The sequence below is a fragment of the Echiichthys vipera genome (assembly GCF_963691815.1).
Source record: "Echiichthys vipera genome assembly, chromosome: 5".
In the NCBI taxonomy this organism is placed as follows: Eukaryota; Metazoa; Chordata; class Actinopteri; order Perciformes; family Trachinidae; genus Echiichthys; species Echiichthys vipera.
The window spans coordinates 9514915-9535775 of record NC_139830.1 but is presented as its reverse complement, the minus strand read 5'-3'; the positions used below and the strand labels follow the sequence as shown (position 1 = coordinate 9535775).

At 42.4% G+C, this 20861-nt stretch overlaps 1 protein-coding gene across 1 annotated transcript in view; it reads right to left on the bottom strand.

The window, feature by feature from the left end:
• Nucleotides 1-17009, bottom strand: part of clmpb (CXADR like membrane protein b) — a 65490-nt gene extending 48481 nt beyond the window's left edge. The window contains exon 1 of the mRNA XM_083913852.1: nucleotides 16671-17009. Coding sequence (XP_083769978.1) covers nucleotides 16671-16719 — 49 coding nt within the window. The 5' untranslated portion in view covers nucleotides 16720-17009. The remainder of the gene's footprint in view (nucleotides 1-16670) is intronic.
• Between the last annotated feature and the right edge of the window lie 3852 nt (nucleotides 17010-20861).

The following is a 20861-nucleotide window of genomic DNA, read 5'->3' as shown; positions in this document are numbered from 1 at the left end:
ACACACACACACACGCACGCACGCACGCACGCACGCACGCATGCACGCACGCATGCACGCACGCACGCACGCACACGATGCAATTTAATCAAATCTCTATAGTATATAATATCTGCGGAGCATCTGTCCATGCCCGGTGCAGTAGTAAATAACCCATCCCCTTGAAGGGAGGGAGCAGCTAATGAAGTCGATTGTATGCCACTGCACTGCGTAACTCACTGAGGCTGGCCGGCCGCAGTGTGAGGCTCCTGCTCACCAGGGCACTGTGCCTTGCTTTGCTACTTGCTCATACTGCAGCGACATAGATCGATTTATGAATAAGAGAGATCGTGCCGCTTTTAACTTGTGTGCTCCCCTCTCCCTTTCACTCTCGCTCTTCATATGCCAGAGATAGCTTTGAATGCAGTCATTAGAAATCCGCTGATAGGACTAGGAAGCAGAATGGGATGCAGATGATATAGACAGATAATAGAAGCCTCTCCAGTGTAGGGGCCCTCCTTCTTAATGCGTGCTGCACTATCATCTTGATGTCTTTGTGCCAGAACATTGTTCCCCAGTTTGGAAAATGAGGTAAATCGGATTCAGAAAACAAGTGGATTAACTTAATCACCCCTCGGCTTTGACAATGACCTTCGTTTCTGAGGCATAATAAGGATTAGTTAGAAGTGGAAGGACATATGCCATGCAGAAGAAAAAGATTATAGTTCTCCCATGACAGAATGATTGAAATGTGCTATTCGCCATTCCTTCATGGTGAGAGACCGTGATAAGATTCCATGGAGCAATGCATCATAAGGCTTGGCTGTGATAATAATAATAATAATAAAAAATGATATCCGCAAACCTGAACAGTGAAACCTTCAGTGTAGCTTTCTCAGATACAAATCTGCCTTTAGTATTGAAATCTACATCAACGAACCACAATACTATTACTGAAACAGGAAGGAAAGAGTTTACATTTACATTAGAGCTATTGATTCCAGGCTGACTTGCATACATTCTCCTGGATTCCTGTCATTATTGCGGGGAGAAATGGCGTAATATTTCTTATGGCCCATGCTACAATATTGATCCCCTGCACAGGAAGAAGTGATTCTCAGGGCTGTATGAAAGACAATACAGATACGCCACTACACAGCAGCTCAATAGGACATCAAAGTCAACTAGGTCATGCAAATTAATAACAGGCTATGACCTTCAGCATGACTTATGGGAAAGGTGAGGTCAGGTGGGAATACGAGGTCACCGGGCACGCTGCTTCAGGCAAATGGAGGAAACAAGATCTCCAATAGAAGGGAATGGATGACAATTGATCTCCAGCGACAGAACAGGCTAATCAATCGGCCACCAACCCTACATATCCTAACAGGATGCTTGCAGCGCTGGAAGCCGATCCTTTTTGATATATAAAAACCCAGATTTGAAGAAGAGAGGGTGAGGGGAGAATGTGCTGACGTGGGTTCATCGAAGGACGTGGCTGTCCTTCGCTGTTGTTGTTGTTGTTGTTGTTGGGATCAGGATTTATGCTATTGTTGCTATTGTCGGCCGTAGAGGGTTATCTATGAGAGAAGGCTTACTGAGGAAAAGCTGTGCGTGTGTCTGTGAGTGCCTCGGCTGATGTATTGTAGATTTGTGTGTTATTCTCTGTCTGTGTGTCTGATTAGCAACTGTTTTAGCTGCAGACACAGGAGGAAGGCAGGGGGGACAAACATGCTGCAATCCCTCAGCTCCTCTTTTCCTCCTCATATTCCTCTTTCTGTCTATTCTTGTCTCCCTCTGTTCTTTCCTTTTATGCCTCTCTCCCTTCATCTTTTATCTCTGCTTCTGTTTCCCTCTTACCCGCCTCCCTCCTCTGACAACAAGGTGCTGTTTTGGGAGGAATGACATTAAAATGTGTTGACTGCAGTTATATAATGGAAACTGGTGGTTGAGCTATGTCTGCATGTGTTTACGTGCTTATCAGTGTCTGCACTAACAGTCTATGTCTCTTTGTGTGAGTGCTACACAGCACACACTTTTTATGTGTGTACAAGTATAAACTAATGTGATTGTTCAATGTGGTTGTTCATATCCACCAATTGTAAGTTGTCCTGAGTGTATCATATGCTTAGAGAAGTGTCTACCTGCAATACAAACCAAGCACTATGGGCCGCAAAGTTTGCCCCATGTGTGCCAGTGATGTCCTGCAAAGGCAAATCTGTGCAAGGAGTTGGAGGACACGTGCACACACATACACCACACTGAGTCACGAAGCAGCAGCAGCGGCTTGGCGGCACGGCTTTGGCATTGTCTCTTCAAAGGCAAGCATAAACAGATCGACTGGGCTGCTTTACTGCAGTTGCTCATGCTGACTCATCCTGTACATTACCAGCGAGGGAGAGACCCAGGATGGGGCAGAGAGACCCCGGGATGTTCATAAAGTCGTCTCATCACTCCCCTTTTGTCCCTCACCTGCTTGTTACCCTCCTCCACCCTGTCCAAGGTTATCAAGCAAGGCGTGGGAGTACAGAGAGAGGAGAGGTCAGAGAAGGGGACATAGCACTTTAAGTGGCTTCGCTAAACGACGGTGGACAAACGACGGTGGACAAAGAAAAGCCCACGATCCGATGGAGAGCCGGTTCTGATTAGCAATCTGTAAAGCCGGTGGCAGTGGATGGAGTCTGAGACTGTATAAGGATTGTTACTGCAGCGTCTAAGCTGGCTGGTGGGCTGGAAGGGAGCGAGTAGTGATGCTGGGGGTGGATGCACCATTTTTTTAGTCCAAAATGAGCCCAATGTCACCGTGACAGCGCAGCGCTCCTCTGAGGGCACCGCAGGCCAGGAGGGAAAATGATGGATGAGTCGCCAAGCAGTCTCTCCTGCTTCATCATCGTGTACACACACACACACGCACACGCACACACAAACACAAACACAAACACACACAAAGTCAAGGAAATACATTCACATAGTATACTCACATGATGACAATGCACACCCTGCAATATGTTCACACAAAGGTATCTGGGGATACACACATCTAGTATGCTGTGGCACACTCACACCTGCACAAACAAAATACACACACACACAACAAATTTGCTCACACAAGGCCATCTGGGGATACACAAATACACAAACACATGCATGTTCACACATGCTTTGAGTGATTTATTTGTGTCCACATGAGTTATAATTAATCACCAGGATATAAACACTGCAGTTGCAGATATCTACAGGAGTTGTCAGTTACACACACACACACACACACACACACACACACACACACACACACACACACACACACACACACACACACACACACACACACACACACACACACACACACACACACACACACACACACACACACACACACACACACACACACACACACACACACACACACACACACACACACACACACACACACACACACACACACACACACAAATTGAGCACACAGCATTGGCTTCATAATGACTGCAGCCCAGGCTAATGCCACAGGATCAATGACAGATCCTCTCTCTCTCTCCCCCCTCATTTCTCTGACCCAATAGCAGCAGCGTGCTGCCATGCAGAGTACCCTGTAGCGTTCATTCCTTCTATGACCGAGCAGTAGCCTCCAATAAGGCCCTGGGGTCATCCCGTTGCTAATACTCCACCTCAACATATCCATCCATCCCCCCACATATCCCAAGCCCACTATCAATCCGCAACACCAGTTATGAGGGTTAAGGGGATTGCACACAGGCAATTACTTAAAGTGCTGATTACCTGCAGAAAATTGTAACTAGTAATGCTGCTGGAATAGTTAATTGACATCAGACTCCTATAAAAAGCATGCAGTTAAATCAGGTTCATTTTAATCTCCAATTCTGCAAGATGTGAGGAAGTTCCACAATTTAGATGCCAGAGTTGTGTTGAGCAATACAATAACTGTGAAGCATCATAACCATCTTTGATCTGATTGCTGCATATTTACAGTAACTGCAACAGATTACAGATGTCGTCTTTTCAGAATCAGATTACTGTAATTCCATTACACCTAATCAAATACTCCTACTTGGCTTTGCTGAGCTCACAGAAAGCAACATCCCTGACTGTGTCCTCATGCAGATGCAGGTCTACGCGGCCAGGGAAGGAGAAATATGGCTGGCCTCTGGTGAGCAAAAGGGGGAATAGCTGAGTGGCCATCCATCACGACCCTGCTGCGGAAAGCAGTACGTGCTCCATCCGCTCAGACCCCACGTCCCATAAGAGGGAGAGGGGATCAGGAGGAGACAGGACAGTTAGAGAAAGGGCTCATAAACGTAGTCCCTCCGGAGGGGGGGAGGGTGGCGTGTAAAATCTGCCAACCTGGGGTTGGAGAAAAAAGGTCTTGCCTCCTAGATTGATGGACTTAGCTTCTGCGTGTTTTTCCTGCAGCACAATACACAGCGGTGTATGGCTATGATTACTTGTAGTCAAGCCACAGCTTGGAGTGGATAGCGGCTACGGTCTGAATATTAGGATTAATAGCTATACAGGTCACTCTAGTGAAACATACGGTATTTCATACTTGCCATGTAGGCAAACCGGCAACACAGAGAACATTTAGGGTCTGCAAAAAAAAAAGTTTCAGTGTATCAAACAATAAATGCTTACAAAACCTATGTTCTAATGGCCATGCTTATGCATTTAGAAGATAATGTGTGCAATAATACATAGAGATGGATGGGACAGGTTGAATGTCGGTTCTCTCTAACTATAACCATCGCTCTCCCTGTCATTCATTGTAGAAGGTGATTGTAAATAGAGTTGGTCTGGGTGAGAAGAGGAGAACGGAAAAGTGAAGCGGGGAGAAATAAAGGAGATGTCAGAATGGGCGGTGCCCTAACTAGGTCGCAAGGAGAGCTCTGCGCTTCAACACAATAGCTTTCATTAATAATAAAAAAAATGTGCTGGTGCCGTTGCATTATGATTTCCCTGAAGAACCCTGCGTGGTACAGTTACCAGACGACAAAACGGTGCTAACTTGCATGTCAATGAAACAGTCTCCTGATGCACGCAGGAGCAACTAAGGGGCGGGGGACAATACTATTGACATCGCTTCAGAAAAACGGCGCCAAGGTCTATCTAGCTTCACAAGAGGGCTGTTGGGTTGAGCTAGAGGACAGCGCCGGTATAAACTAAAGGTTAGTCATATTATCTGTCCAGGGATTGTTGTATCAGAATACTTTAACTGTGACACCAGCATTCAACAAGGAGTACATAAAGGAGTCTTCCATTGTCTTGTGCTGCTGCCACTATGTGAGCTTAATACTGAACAAACAAGTTATTTCTCTGTGAAATGCCATTATAAAACTCTGTCTCAAGTATATGTGGAGCCAAAGGATTGAGATAAAGAAAACTATGAGTGTCTGTGGTGGTGCTTTATGTGTCATTCAGTTTATTTTGCACTAAAGGAACGTAACCTGTGGTGTCCAGTGTCAGTAATTTTAGCCAGCGGCGAACACACATGAGCAGTTGCCGGTGCAGCCCATTGCTGAATGTGCACTTTTCCTAGAGCCCTTGCAACTATGCATCTTTAGTGTCCTGTAACTGAAAACCGTCAGCACTGTCAATCTCAAATCCTGCCACTTCAGAGGCATCTGTATCTCCCAGCGAGCAGAGGTAATCTCTCAGTATTGATTTGTTCACATGGCAAAGGCAAATATGTTAAAGTGGACACTGTAACCTGCACAAGAGGGATGAGATCTGATGCTAAAGGGAGTCGTAAGCCTCACTCTTTAACACTATATATTTTATACATATGTCAGTGTGACTTAAGCCCACCTTTACCTGCTTACACAAGATCCTATGAATCTACTCTAATAAGTCATGGCAGCCACATACTGTAGAGGAACCTTCAGGTAGACAGACATTGATTTTGAGCAAATCTTTCCGGACATCTCCTCTTTCTGGTTCGGTACACCTTTCCACAGCTAATGAGTAGCCGTCTTCATTCCCTACTAGAGTGAGACGTTCTTTTTTTCATGCCTTGTCTCAGAAAACACTGGCGATTCATTACCAGTGAGGAGAGATGGAGGCGGGAAAAGAGTAAGAGTATGATGGTTAAGCCTGAGCTTTAAGACAGACAACTATGTCCCCTAATCCCTTCTGAGCAGCCGTAAGCCTTCCGTTATCGCTCGTTAGAATTGTGCATCCCTTAAACACATTAAGTTAGGCCCTAATGCCGGGCCCTTTCATAGGACACGGCAGCTGCTCATAGCAGCCAGACACTAGGCTAAGAAGAAGAAACATGCTAATTGCTGGCATTTAATTGGGTAACAAGTGTGTGTGTGTGTTTATGTGTGTGTGTTTTAAAGGATGCAGAGTATCAGCACATTTTACAGCGATCGTTATCTTGAAAAGCTCTTGAGGCAAATGCAATTCCGTGGTATCGCTCAGATGTGTCAGAGGGAATCTAATGATAAAATCAGGCATGAACACACGCATTGACAGCCATTCAATCATGGATGCATGCAAATGATTGTATATTTATATCATGGTCTTTTCATTATCAGCAAATAGGTGAAGAAGAGAGGCATAACCTTGCTTTTCTTGTAGGTTTTGTGGGACCAGGATCAGAGCTACATCTGCACTCCACTGTAGCCTACTGTGTACAGTAGTAAATCAGCCACAGTGTACACCACTCTTGACACTGGCCATCAGTAGCCTAACATCCTTTTAGTATGTCCAACAGCAAGAGCTCTTTTAGCTGCATGAATAACCCATAACATAAAAGAAACATGGTAAATATTCAAGTCAACAGGACAAACTGAGGCTAATACATGAAAAGGTATAAGGCAACACTGACACACATCCATTGTTGAAATATAATTCAGAAAATTATATCTTTACACCTTTGTACAAAATCCATGAAAGGCAAGGTGAAAAAAACATCGTAGGAGATAAACTAAAAGGTTTTGGCTGATAATCCCCCCCCCCTTGCCTTTCAGGGCTTATTTACCTTTGCTTTCTGTACGTACAATTTCTGATTACTCTGACGCATTAACAAATGAGTCCAGGCAGTATATATGAATGTAAATAAATATATAAAAAAACGAATTGAATTGAATTGAAATGAGCATTTAATCTGAAATTAACTGTGTGATGTAGGGAGCAAAAGCAAAATTCCATTACCTATCCCAAAATGATGTGCAAGCAGTTGTGGCTATGTTACACAGTTGCCGCCCACCATGGCTTCACAATAGCTTACAAGTAGAGCAAAAACAAATGTTTCTCTTCCTTTTTCCACTTGCTTCGATTCAGTGCACATGGATAAATGCGGCTTGATGCTGCCTGTGATCCCCAGTCATGCTCCGGGTCGCACTGACATGGGAGGACCATAACGAATGGGCGGCTACTACAACAAAGAGGAGCTTGTTATGTATTCTGACTGCAGCATGGCTAAGATGCTTGGTGTTTGCTGAGACAGCAGATGACTTGCCTTGCTCGCTCTGCCCCTTGCTTAACCAAGGCAGGATAGACTTAATTGCCTCATTAGCAAAACGGCCAGCGAGGAGTCGGCCTCTTCCACATTGTTCAATGTCAAGAGTGCAACCGAGAGGAAAGGTTAATAGAGTAAACAGCATCTCCCTCTCCTAAATGGTAAAAAAGATGTTTGTTTTCTAGCATGATAGGTCAGCGGCCAAAAGCTTAATTTCACTCCACAGTGACAGAATGATGCATATAATTTCCTTTTATCTGTATATCCTAACCTTCACGATTCCTAATTTTGGAGTGTAACACAGCCCGTTATTGCTGTGTGGTAACTCTCAAAGCTGTCTTCTTTTAAGCTTGGACCCATCTAGAAAGCAGAGTCATCATGCCAACTTTAATTATTTTAAGAGCTTGTATTTGCAAACTCTGCTATTTCCTCCTCTACAGCGTCTTTGGATCCCAGACAGCAAATCAAGCCAAGTGCTAACACTCTTGATTTCCCTCTTGAAGAAAGACACACAAAATAAAAATTATGTCTGCTGCTCTGAGAAGATGTGAGGTCCAAAAAAGCTTCATGTTTAATAATTTTAAGGTAGACATAAAACTCAGCCTGGATTTCACTCACTACTGCAGTGCTTGCTCACTGAAGAGCATCACCACCTTTATCCAGCAACCATAATAAGACTAATTCATTCAAGTGTGACAGTTGGGAAAAACAAGGCCAGACCATGACAGGCATCTTGAACGCAGTCCTAAGCCTCTGTCTGTCTCTCTAGCAGAGATGCAGTGATCTATAAGTCAGTTCTGACAAACTGTGTGATGGGCTAAGCTAAGTAAGTGTGCACTAAACAGAAATGCAGATAACCAAAACAAATGGAGAAAACATGCTGTTATCTTTACTGAATGAGCTGCTGTGATATGATTACAAAGTTCTTGGCATCATTTCCCTTGTCTCTGAGGTACACTCCATTACTGTAGTGAGTTTACATAACCACATGAGCACCACTAACCTACAGCTGCAGAGAGGGCTGGTGTATGAGTACGAGTGTTTAGTTGCAGGAACAAGCACAAACACACTCCACGTTCGCTTCATGTCCGTACAAAGCTAGTGCTAACCTGCTCACGGAAAAACACAACATAGAGCCTTGGAAGATATAAGCCTGTAACTGTAGATAACTCAGGCGCGGATTATACCACCATTACTGCCGGGCACGTTATGACGGAGGCTGCATTCGAAAAAAATACAGCTACACATCTGCACGCGCAGTATAGCGTAAAGGCTCCGTTTCATCAACAAGTCAAGTCTAACGAGTCGTAAAAAACAAAGGTGGTGGTGCCATCTGTTCTGAACCACTTTGCCGGGAAAGGGAGAAAAAAGAAGGAGGGTGGGGGCGGGGGAGGGGGTTCAGCACTGCAAATATAAACTGTACTCTGACCACAACCAGAGTTACTAAACAAACGGAGACAAACTTCTTAACCTTTCTGCCTGATGGAGTGCTACTGATGGCAGAGCTGTACATATTTAATTTGTGGACAACCTAGTAATTGATCAATGATATTCAGTTGACAGCGTTTTCACTGTCCAATGGAAGACCAATTGGATGGAAGACATTGTGGTTGGATAATTAAACCATCCATCGAACAACATCCACTGCAAGAGAACTAGACTGGCAACCCAAGACTGGGCATAAGTTATTGCAATACAGTTCATAGTGAAGGGTATTTACATAAGGTAAGGTTTTCATGACCAATGATTTCCTTCCTATAAAGAATTAATCAGCAGAATTGCATATATTATAAAGCTTTTAAGTTAATTCCCAAAGTTTTGTTACAATCAATAATCTATTTAAGGTTACTGCATGATCGATTCTTCAACTAAAATAAAATCCTTTTCTTTCTTCCACTTAGTATAAATCTGAATTGGACAGATGGCTGAGTCCTGACTTCAGCTATCTCACACTAAGAGTGGGAAGAGTGGGATCCTCCGGATGGCGTTCAAGTCTTGTGCAGGTTACCACTTTGTCTTCCACCACTGTAATCAATGGCCACTGAATTCCCTCCCTTCCAAACACCATCCATCTTTAAGTCTTTCCAGGTCGCTCAGTGATGACAAAAAGCAGCTGAAGATAAATGTTTAAAGGGCAGAAGGGCCTCGACTGATTAAAGCCACTAACGCTTTAGGGAAGACTGGAAAGCAAAAGAGGAAATGGAGTGAGACAATGGAGCATGCAGGTTCAAAACACCTAATGGAGTGTCCTGCTTGCTGGGCCAATAAACTGCTTTAAATTGAAAAGATCAGCAGGCGTCTAAATAGAGCGCCGAGGAACATTTGCTCCTGTTCATTCAGCTCTCAACTGGAAAAGTGGGAGAGGAGGGAAAAAAATAATCTTGCTCGGGTTGTCATTGTTTGGTGCAGCGCAAGTTGCTTTTATTCATCATTCAATCAATTCCGGGGAGCTGAGTGCCGTGTAGAGTGGAAGAAAATGTGATGTTTTGTGCATTAGCACCACACTGGAATGAATAAAAGAAATGCGTGTTTCAGAATTCTTTCTGTCCACATGAAAAATCCTTTGCTTTAGAATTCATGGGGAGGACACCCTGTGGTCTGCAGTCTGGCTGCGAGCTGTATTCTCTTGCTGATTCTTATCTCGGCAGTGTGACGCTGTTTGAATATCCAAGTTGATATTTGGACATGATAATCAATAATAACAATGTGACATGAGGCGGTGCACAGGTTGAGGTCCGACAGGTGCACCCCATGACCAATTAAAGTGCTAAGCAACCAGTAAGAAATGATCAATTATTGGCAGACAGTTTACTTAGGTTTTGACACTATGTCACTCACTTGAAATGCCAAGCAAACATTAGTCCAGCAGTAAAAACATCAAACTGTTCAATCAAGATTTGCTGAGTAAAAAAAAAAGATTTCATATCATCTTGACTTGACGTACAATAAGCCTGGTCGGGCTTGGTCAACCAGGCTTCCAGGTGATAGAGGTTATCTCTGAAGAGACACACAAGCATGACCAATAGTACACAAGCAATGTCACCCCTGCGCCGCTCACTGGTGGTTAATGTTTTATCAAGAGTTTTCTTTTCTTTCCTTTGTGCCATTGATGTAAGCTCTATGCTAAGCTGCTTGAAAGTGAAAGACACCTCAGCAGTAGGGATTTTGAGCTGTTTATTTTCCCGCACAGTTGGATCACGCAGCTGCACAGAAAACCGAGATATACCTGGTTTCAGAGACAGAGAACATAGATCAAAAGCATGTTCTGCTTAGAGAAGACAAGCATGCCAGCTTTATTCCGCACTGCCAGTTTTCACTAAAGCAGAAAGCACTTGAAAGCGCCACAACAGGTCTGGAAGCTCTGAGATGATAGTGTCCCAGCCCCCACCACTGATAAACAAATCAGTTTAAACGTTATTTTTGTTACACTGTATGCATTTTGATCACCTGTGCTTTTGCAGTTGAAGAGCACTCTGTTGGTGATGGATGGAATCCCATTTCCAGCATTGCCAATATAGCTGCGCAGAATTAATATCAAGACAGACCTTTAGTGGGCTGAATCAATGGGAGACAATTCCATGCTTCACCTCGCCGACAGCATCAGCGTTTATCTCAACGCTTTGTTCACTGTTTGATCTCCTCACTGCATACATAAAACAATCATAGACCTTGATTCAAATATTTATGCACACAGGCAGCAAATCACTTCATATTTTCTAAGAAAGTAGAAAGCTGTAATCCCATGTGCTCCACTGTTTTTCAAACCGCAAATAAGGCAAAAATCGGCAACAGCAGTAGTGATTATAGGGAACTAGAGGCCAATGACTAACCAAGATTTTAAAGGGCTCGCTATTCTAGTTCTGGAGCAGCTGATGTTAATTTTCCTGCTTTTTGAATGTTTCTCAATTATTTCTGTATCATTTAATATTAGTTATAATGGATTGGGGCTCCATCCTTAGGCATTAATGGTCACATTAAATATATAATTGAACAACTATTAACTATTCAGTTTAGTATGTGAATGACACGGGTAAGTGAATCAATTTCTGCGGAGGTGCAGGAGTGGAGTCAAGGGATTGAAGAGGTGAAGGGTCATTTTGTAGGATGATTGCTATTGTTATTGCTGTCTTGTGGTATCCAAATTTGTGCTGATCAGTTGAAATTGGTCTCCTTACATATAATGACTAAATGCTAAATTAGATAGGATGTAATTAAAGATACATATTTTAACTTGAATGAAATAAACACCAGAAAAAGGTCACAAGTCCTCACATTTCATAAGCTGGACACGGAAAATATTTGGTCTTCCTGCTTAATGAATGACTTTGATTTATTTATTGACTGTCAAAACTGTCGCTGGTTAATGACTAATTGAGTCATTAAAAAAGCAAATGCAATATGCCTAAATGGTAATATGCTTAATCTTAAGAACAACTTTCTAACAATGGCTGTAGGCATTTTACCTATCCATGTCTTGATTGTTGCAAAACTAAGTTCATCATTTGGGGAAATTTGCTTATTCCCTTACTTTCAGAGGGTACGCTAAATATGAAGCTACAGCCAGCAGCCACTTAGCTTTGCATAAAGACTGGGAACAGGAAAAAGCCTGCCTGGCAGTGTCCAAAGGCAACAAAATCCACCAACCAGTGGTAGATCACTAATTAACACATTACAAATTGTTTATTCCAAGGAAGTGGTATCAATCAATTTCCCAAAATTAAAGTTTTTTTTAATTGCTCATTACAATCGAATCTTCCTGAATTCTGATAAATAAAATGATCTCATAGTTCACATATTGAATAAAACAGCAGGTAGTTGTTATATGTATGCCTTGATTTACCTGCATAAAATATCTGTCTTAACAGTGTGTGTACACCAGTTAAGCATACTAGTGTAGTGTAATGTCCTGTGCATACTGTGCATGTGGCTCCGGTTAATGTGAATGTGAGCCTCTCCTGAACATCTGTCAAAGATTAGCAGTAAAGTGAAATAGGCAGTTCCTGTTCATACGTTCCAAAATAATCTGGCAGTAATTTTCCCAGTGAAAGATGAAAAAGGGGGAGGGTTTGTAGGTCAGAAACACTACACAAACCCAGCTCTGTATAGCATGTGTCTTGTGTTTTACAAGATGCAAGTGCCAAAAGGACAGCTCGGATATTATGGGTGTGGCAGAAACACACCAGCAGAAAGATGAAGAAACTGTCAAACAAAGAAATATTGTAGAGACTGCAGATTAATTCAATATGTTCATTCCACCAGCACATCGTTCATTGTTGCTCTCGGATGTCTTTCACTGCTACAAAAGTCAAATTGCCTCCCTAGACCCTCAAGTACACTAGTAAAAATAAAAGCACTTACAGTACAAAGCAGGTACGCTCTCACCTGCAAACACTCTCGTTCGAAGCGTGGCATCCAGCTCGCTGCGACAGAATAAAAAGACCTTCTGACTAAAAGCACTAAAATCAATGGAACATGAAGAATCCCTCAGGTACAAAAAGAGGACGGTTTGTTATTCAGGGAAGCACGCTGTCATTCAAAGGCCGTACACATCAGGGGGAAAGTGCATGGAAGGCAAATCAGTGTTTGTCAATGATATGGGTCAATTGTTTTGAGGACGGAGGGACCTCTGTACTCATCTGTAGGCCCCTTCAACCTCTTTTGCTAGAGGTTTTGTATTCCAGAGTGCTCCGTATTTGCTGAGCCATTCAGATTTGCCACTTTTGCCTTCAGTAATAAAATCCTCTCTTGACGGAAATCTGTTTACATTTTGTCCTGTATGACATTGTAGGTGGTAGGGAAGTCGTTTAACTGTTTGGAGCAAATGATTGCCAGCTATCTGCTATTCTTCCTTCTGCCAAAAAAGCTGCACTTTCACCGTACTGTACATCCTACAGCTTGAATACAATATCTAGTGGAAATTATTATTCCTGGGTACACAGTGTGGTGCTCTGCTTTGTCCCGTTGCTCAGTCCGTGTCTGAACCTATGCTAAAAGTGTTGCTATGTCGGCATCATGGTCATCAAATAAACTACTGTAAATTAATTCTACCAGACAATTAAAGTCATTTAGAGGTCTATGCATCTACAATGTGAGATGAAGGTTAACTCGCCGCAAGGCTCCACACCTAACTGACAAATGCTCGTTCATGTCCTGTAAAGCAGATCTGAGAAATTCCACATATGCTCTTGATAAACCAAGAATGTACATAGGGGATGCCACATGATAAAACTGAAGAATAATGCTGCTCAAACGATCAAAACAAAGACTTAATGTATGGTAACTAGACGTCAAATATTGAAATGTCTCTGGGTTTGTAGCAATGTCAGGAGTCTGTGGCTGGATGTGCGTGGGAGTGTGATTCAGACGCAAACACATCAAGATGTCACTTCATAACCTCTGGCTCAGGAGGCTCCTGTCATCTTCACATTTCAAAGATCCTCTGCCTACCCCGGCAGACATGCTAAATATAGAATGGGGACAGAATTTCTGTTTGGAGCCACTGCTCTCTTTATCTACATCTAACACTAGCAGGCGTGCACAGGCGCAGCCATATTCTCATTGTTACACATGTATGCATGCATGTAGACACACAGGCATCATCACACACACACATGGTAGTGCCCTGCTGTGTTGTATACTATCTTGCAGCTTAACGCTCAAACTCAAATAATAGACTCCATCAAGCGAGCTGGGTGCAGAGGTTTGGATCTCACAAAAAAAATCTGCTCATTCTTTCCAATTACATTTCTGTCAAGTGACTTACACTGTGTTATTACTTCTTTGAGAGTCATTTTCAAATTCCCTCATTCAGAATAATTTAATCCTGGCACAGGGACAGATAGGCAATCCATCACAAGTCTCCTTCACCTGGCTGAATCTACCACACTGTTACTCAGTTACTCTATTTGACCTTGTTCTGTTTCTGACTTTGTATCGGCGGAGTCACAGAAGGGAGCTACGGAACTCTCTGTGGCAATTCATTGTGCTACTTATCTGTAATGTGAACAGTGGATATTACATCTCCAACAGATATTAAATTAAGGATGTCTCAGGACTTGTGAAGCCAAAGCCAAATAAAAAGGAAATGAGCCCCTATTAATGGCTATTGATTCTTTTATAATAAAACAGCCACTTCCTCTGGGCCTGGGTGTTTATCTTGAATTAATACTGGCTATAACTTGAAAATGTCCTTCAGTGTGGCGCAGCAGAGCAGCCTAGCCTGAAAAGCCACATATCTTCCTGGTCAGGGAAATATGCTCTTTCAGCTGACTGGCAGATTTTTTTTGTTCTTGCATGAGAGACAAATGGCCCAGGTTGCTGTGCTGCACTGGACATCCACCCTAACAATAGCTGCACAAATTGTTTTATAGTCATATCTTGTGACATGACAGAAGAAGGAGAAGATGCCTCACCATGGCAACAACAAGTCATTTAATACTCTAGGCACAGGCTGATGGTTATTTTAGGAAAAGTGCACCATTATTATTTTAATTGGGGAGTAAATTACCGTTGCATAATTCCATGTGTAATGTTTTCGCCTTGGCATTGCTGGCTCAGCTCTGCCAGCTAAGAACTGTTTTTTTTTCGTCATCAGTAGGGAACTGCTATTTGGAGGATCTGCATGTTTTGCTTGAATCACATAACTATTTAATACAACCAGGCTGATGACTGAAACCAAAAAAAACATATCGGTATGCAGTGTCCATTGCAGAGTCAGCTCCTTTGGTTAAGGCGCGGGATCAGTGGCCATTACCACTAAGCGCATACTGGGGATTCACTGGTTGTCAGATGTAAGCCTTAACAAGTCAGCATCTATGCAGGTCCACACAAGATCTCCGTCCACTTTTATGTTTTTACCACTTATCTTATTCAGGGTCACAGGGGACCGGAGTCTTTCCCAGAATGCATTAGGCAAAGGGGCAGGGTACTCCCCTGAGAGGTCACAGCATAAGTAACTGAACAATGGGAGCTGGAGATAACAAGCTCTTAAGGCATTTACAAATCTACAGCACAATCCACATCCAGCAAAAGCAAATAACACCAGCTGTATGTCTACACTAATGAAATGAAAAATGAAACACAAATTATTCTTTTGATGTCTCTCCAGACTGCAACAACTCCACCAGCCAGCTTCAAGCAGACTAGAGCACGACTTTTGGACTCAAACCAAAGATGAGATGTCAGCTCTCTGGTGCATTATTCCTCATATGTCCACTCTCCAACCATTCTTACTTTACCTCGGGTATTTCCACAGCTATTCATACCAAATACTCTTATTCAGTTACTTCAAACTATAAACGCCCTCTTGGATAATGCTGATTTATCTCCAGTTACACCCAGCTGGGAAAATGTCACTGCGGGTGAAGAGAACAGTAAGGAGTGTGAATTCTCTCACACATGTGCTACAGTAACTTCCACATCAGTGAAGTGGATGTAGAATTTAACAATCTCTCATTTAGCTCTGAGTCTGGAACTACACCACTGTAATGTAATCATACTGGTATTAGTATCAGCAGTAGTGGTGATAACGTAAAGGGTAAAACTTCATTTATGATCACAATAAACAGACATTTTCAATTCAAAATGATGTACCCACAACACATTATTTTAATTCAGTTCAAAATGATATTCAGGACACTTCAAATTGGGCCGAACATTAATTAACAGTATGGGATACGTGTACCCTTGTGGCGTCTTAGTGATTGCCCTTTTTTTTTTTTTTTTGCTTTTGTAAAAATAATGGTAAAAGGTATTTAGCTAATGTGCAGCATGAGTGTTTATGAAGAATGATTGTCAATAGATGCACTTACAGGGTCAATAAATCTGGAGAACAGATTTAAAGGGAGGGTCCAGGCGAACTTTTATCCCCTTTATTCGCCCCCCCCAAGTAGTGCAGCCTATGGTCTGGAAATGAAGGTGGACCGTTTCCATTTTCCAAGATACTCCTAAAAACGATTAGAAATGTCTTATGCGCATTACAAAGTGCGACGGTGCAAAAATAAAAAGGAAAAATAAATATAGTCTGACATCATTCTAAATCGAGGCTGGCACTATTTCCCAGATGTGTTGTTAAGGACGCGTCAAACAATAAAAATGTGTCATAAAAACATCTGGGTAAATATAGACAATAACGACACACATCGTCAGTGACAGACATTACGCTCCACTGCTTTTGAAATGAATGCATGATCTTGTAGAGGAATGGGAAGTGACTTACCCAGAAACAAAGAGCGAGGTATTGCAGACATCACGACTGGAAATCCCATATGTAACGGAGCTGGAAACAATGCGCTCAGACTGCCTTCAAATGCATTCGGCTGACCCAAGTGCGGCCACAACGAAGCGGTACCATCAGCGTATAGAGAGCGAAATCAGAGCTAAATCAATCTTCATTGAGCATATGAGTCCAAGGACATCATATGTTGCACACGCCCGTACATATCTAAGCCTCCCAGGAACAAGAAACGTGGCTCTTTCTCTTCATCGTCTTTTCATCGCAGTGCTACTTGGCGTCAAATCAAAGTTCCCTGGCTGTCTGGCTCTGGCGTGGGACGTGTTGTCTCAGGGTCCCCTCTGTCTCCTCCTCAGCAGTCTCTCCTCCTTCCCTTCTCTGCCGCACAAAATGCCAAAGAGGAGGAGGAGGAGGAGGGCGAATAGGTGGATGTTGAGGGGATGCTGAAGGATGGAGACCTCTAGAGTCTGAAGTTCTCTTACACAGCCCGAGCATCCTGCAACAAACACCAAAAGGCTTGTTGAGAGGACGTCATCTTAGGTGTTGCAGGCACGAGCATTTTTAAATATAAATTAATGTTCATCTTATGTTATGAGCAAATACTAGTATATTATAGAATTGCATGGGGTTTTCTATCTACAAATGCCATATAACTGCAATATTAATATAGGGAGAGTGTTATCTAAAACTATTTTGCAATTTAATATGGTATCACTATGACATTGCTCTAACATATCATATGTGATTTGACATAGTTTAACGGCACTCTTTGGACCTTTTAGGGCTGAAATCATGAGTTGATTAATTCATGAGCTGATTGACAGAAAATTAAGCAGCAACTATTTGGATAGTTGATTAACCATTTCATTTATCTTATTATTATGGCTTTATTATGGACTCTGTAATAAAGAGCTTTATTATGGACTCTGTAAAGCGCTCAAGGCACTTTACAGAGTCCAGGTTCCATTCATTCACACAGACATACATGGAGGTGGTAAACTACGTAGTAGTCACAGCTGCCCTGGGGCAGACTGACAGAAGCCTGGCAATCATCTTCAAATTAATTAAAGATTAAAATAATCAAAATTGGTATTTGCAGACCTAGCATTTTTGTGCATTTGTATAAATCCACTAACCTGTGTTACTAAGAATCAGTCATTTATTTGTTTGTGTTGTGTACCTTTTTTGTAAGGATTTGAGTTGTCAGGCTAACCTGGTAAGGATTTACATCAAGAAACAGGACAAACAGCATGTTTTAAATTCATAGCATGATAGGTTTTCTGGGCTATTTATATTTTGCAGGCTGTGATGACGCATGCTTTTGATCAAAGGCATGTTAAACATCAGTTTTGAACTAGAAGGCATATTTTTGCTCGCTTACTGTTTTTTATTTGTCCACCAGCTTCTCAATTTTAGGATTATTTTATCAATCATTTCAAAACTGCCACACAAGATTTATCCCACCGTTGGCTTTGGGTAAGCTATTTTTACAAGAGCAGCATGGTCTAAGTTAGGTAAACAAACAGCATGGGGGGGAGCTGCTGTCTGCTGATGGCTGCTCTCAGACCTTGAGACAAATTAATCCCCCCCCTCTTCTGTGTCTCAACAATCTACAGAAATAACAAAAGGATTTTCACTAGCCAGTGGCCCCTCTGCTCTCTCGCTCTCTCTTTCCCCCTCAAGTGTCCTGCTCTTCAGCACCAGCCTTCCTCCATTCCTTTCCGTTCCAATAACTAGATAGCTTGAAACAATGTCTCACATGCACAAGTAGACACGCACACACACACACACCCTGTCCCTCTTGTTTTCTTCCTCACTGCAGACACAAAGAAACATGCATGCAGAGATGAGACACAGAGAGTGCAACAAATACACAAGAAATATTTCCAGATGTTGCAAGAGGCAGATAAGAAAAGACACGGTGATGTCATGTCGGGTATTTTCTTCATAATGATACTCGTCTGGGTCTTTTTACCTTTTTATTTCCAGCTGAATATGAAAGGTCATGGTCTCATTGCGACTCATCCCTGCACAAGTCAGCTCCAGCACAGTGTAGTAAAGTACAAAAACCAAAAGAAAACTACTCCAATCTGCTGCAATATCAGCTGTCACACTATGATGGATGGCTGGTTGTATTCAACATGTTTGCCCCTGCAATCATTGCAGTCATACTGTAATCTTAGCTCAGATAAAAACACTTGACTGAAAATGCACCTGATCCAACATATATTACATCTATGTTCAATTTTCCCCTCACAAAGTAGGTTTTCTACAGAAAGATGAGATCTGGAGGCAGGGTATGCAGCTATACTATGCATTATACAGCACTGAGGTTATCAGGATACCTCCTTTAAAACATGACCTCACTTATGTATAAAAGGAACACTACATAATATATGGGGCAGATCCATTGTTGATAGTAGTGATTCTGCGATAGGTTACTTGTCTTGCTAGCGGTGTAGATAGTGCCATGGGAGGAAACCTGTCTGCGTTTGGTGGTTTGGCCTTGGTGCATGATATAGCACCCCAATGCAGATGGCTGCACAGATGGTTGATATTTATACCATGGGGCCTTGAAAAGTCACTAGTGTGGAAACTGGTCTTTCTCTCTGATTAGTTTCACATCACCAAGAACACGGCAATCTTCACACACCCATTTATCACTGTGCTGAAAACATATGACCAGCTGTGGAATTTATTATGAGACATTAGGGGGAATATATTGTTTTAGAATATTTATAATTTGCTGCGTGGGATGCCCCATTTTGAGATGACAACGCTCATATGTTGGGGCTCCCCCTCCTTGTTTTTGGAGGGGGTTCATGAAAATGCAATTCTCCTAAGTGCTAGGTCCATGATTTTTTAAAAAATCTTCCAGACCCAACACGGCTTGCATTTTAGCCGGGAGCACTCCTGACTTATGTACTTTAAGTGGATTTGCAATTTAAATTGGAGCAACAAGAAGCACCTTGGACGTCCTAGCAGAGACGGAGCCCCCTTGGTGCAAGTGTTCCCGTCCACCAGAACAGCTGTATCTCCCTCATCATGACATCACAGGAACATGTAAGTGTTTTGTTGACGCACGAACGACACCCTGCAAACACACACAAGAGCACACCGGGATGCCTGGATTTGGCCTCTCCCTCCTGACCTCAGGGAAATGAGACAAGTGGATAGTTAAAAGGATTCTTGAGTAACAATATGGATTTGGCGAAAGAAAAAAAAAAAACTCTTTTGTTTAGGCCTCTCTATATTTAGCAAGCAGTGTGATGCTTCACTGTTAGTGTTTCACGGCTCGCAGATCCTTTATAATTTAATGAGGGAGAGGGCGGCCCTCGGAGATTTATGGTGAGCATCTCAATGCGGCATTGGCCACTCGGCTTATTGATCCAGATCTGATGTTTGTTTATGGGTCAGTAAAGCTCATTCCCTTTTATACCATGCAACCCCACCATAGGAACATTCAGATTTGTCAGCTCCTTCTAAAACCAATAAAATAAATGCACTCCACGTTAATGTTCATTATTTTAGCCTCTCTTAAAACACACAGCAGTTTCTAACATCCAGTCAGAGATGTGTTAAACAGCAGTGCCATGTAGTGTAGAGACCACAACTATGGATATAAAAAGCCTATTGGGACTACTGTAAACATTTTATTTCCTTTTTCCATGTCATATGCACAGAGGCAGGTTTATTGATCAGGATGAATTAAGTTCTCGACCACATTGCACATTTTACTTTATTGTATTTTACATATTAACCCATTATAATCTGTGATACAGGAGGAGGAGCATTTAAAACCACTTCTTGTCATCTCCTGCTCCACATTTCTGAGCGCCGCGCTTGTCTTCTTGTACTTTAAAGCCCAGTGAGTTCAAAAGTGGATGTTCCTCCTCAATTTATTTATGAGCCTTTCTCGGGGAACATGAGCCCGAGAAGGATAGAGTTTAAAAACATGTTATCATGCTCTAATTAAAGGCGAGGCAGATGACTGAATCTCATACAGGCAGCAACCAAGCAGCATACCCAGTTTTATTTTACATTTGTTAGTCTGCGGTGAATAGGTAAATTAATCTGCGGAATGGAAATGATTGAAGGATTGAATGAATGAATTCATCCAGCAAACGAAGAGTAAATGGACTCATAAACCATCACACATGATGGTGTCATTTGGAA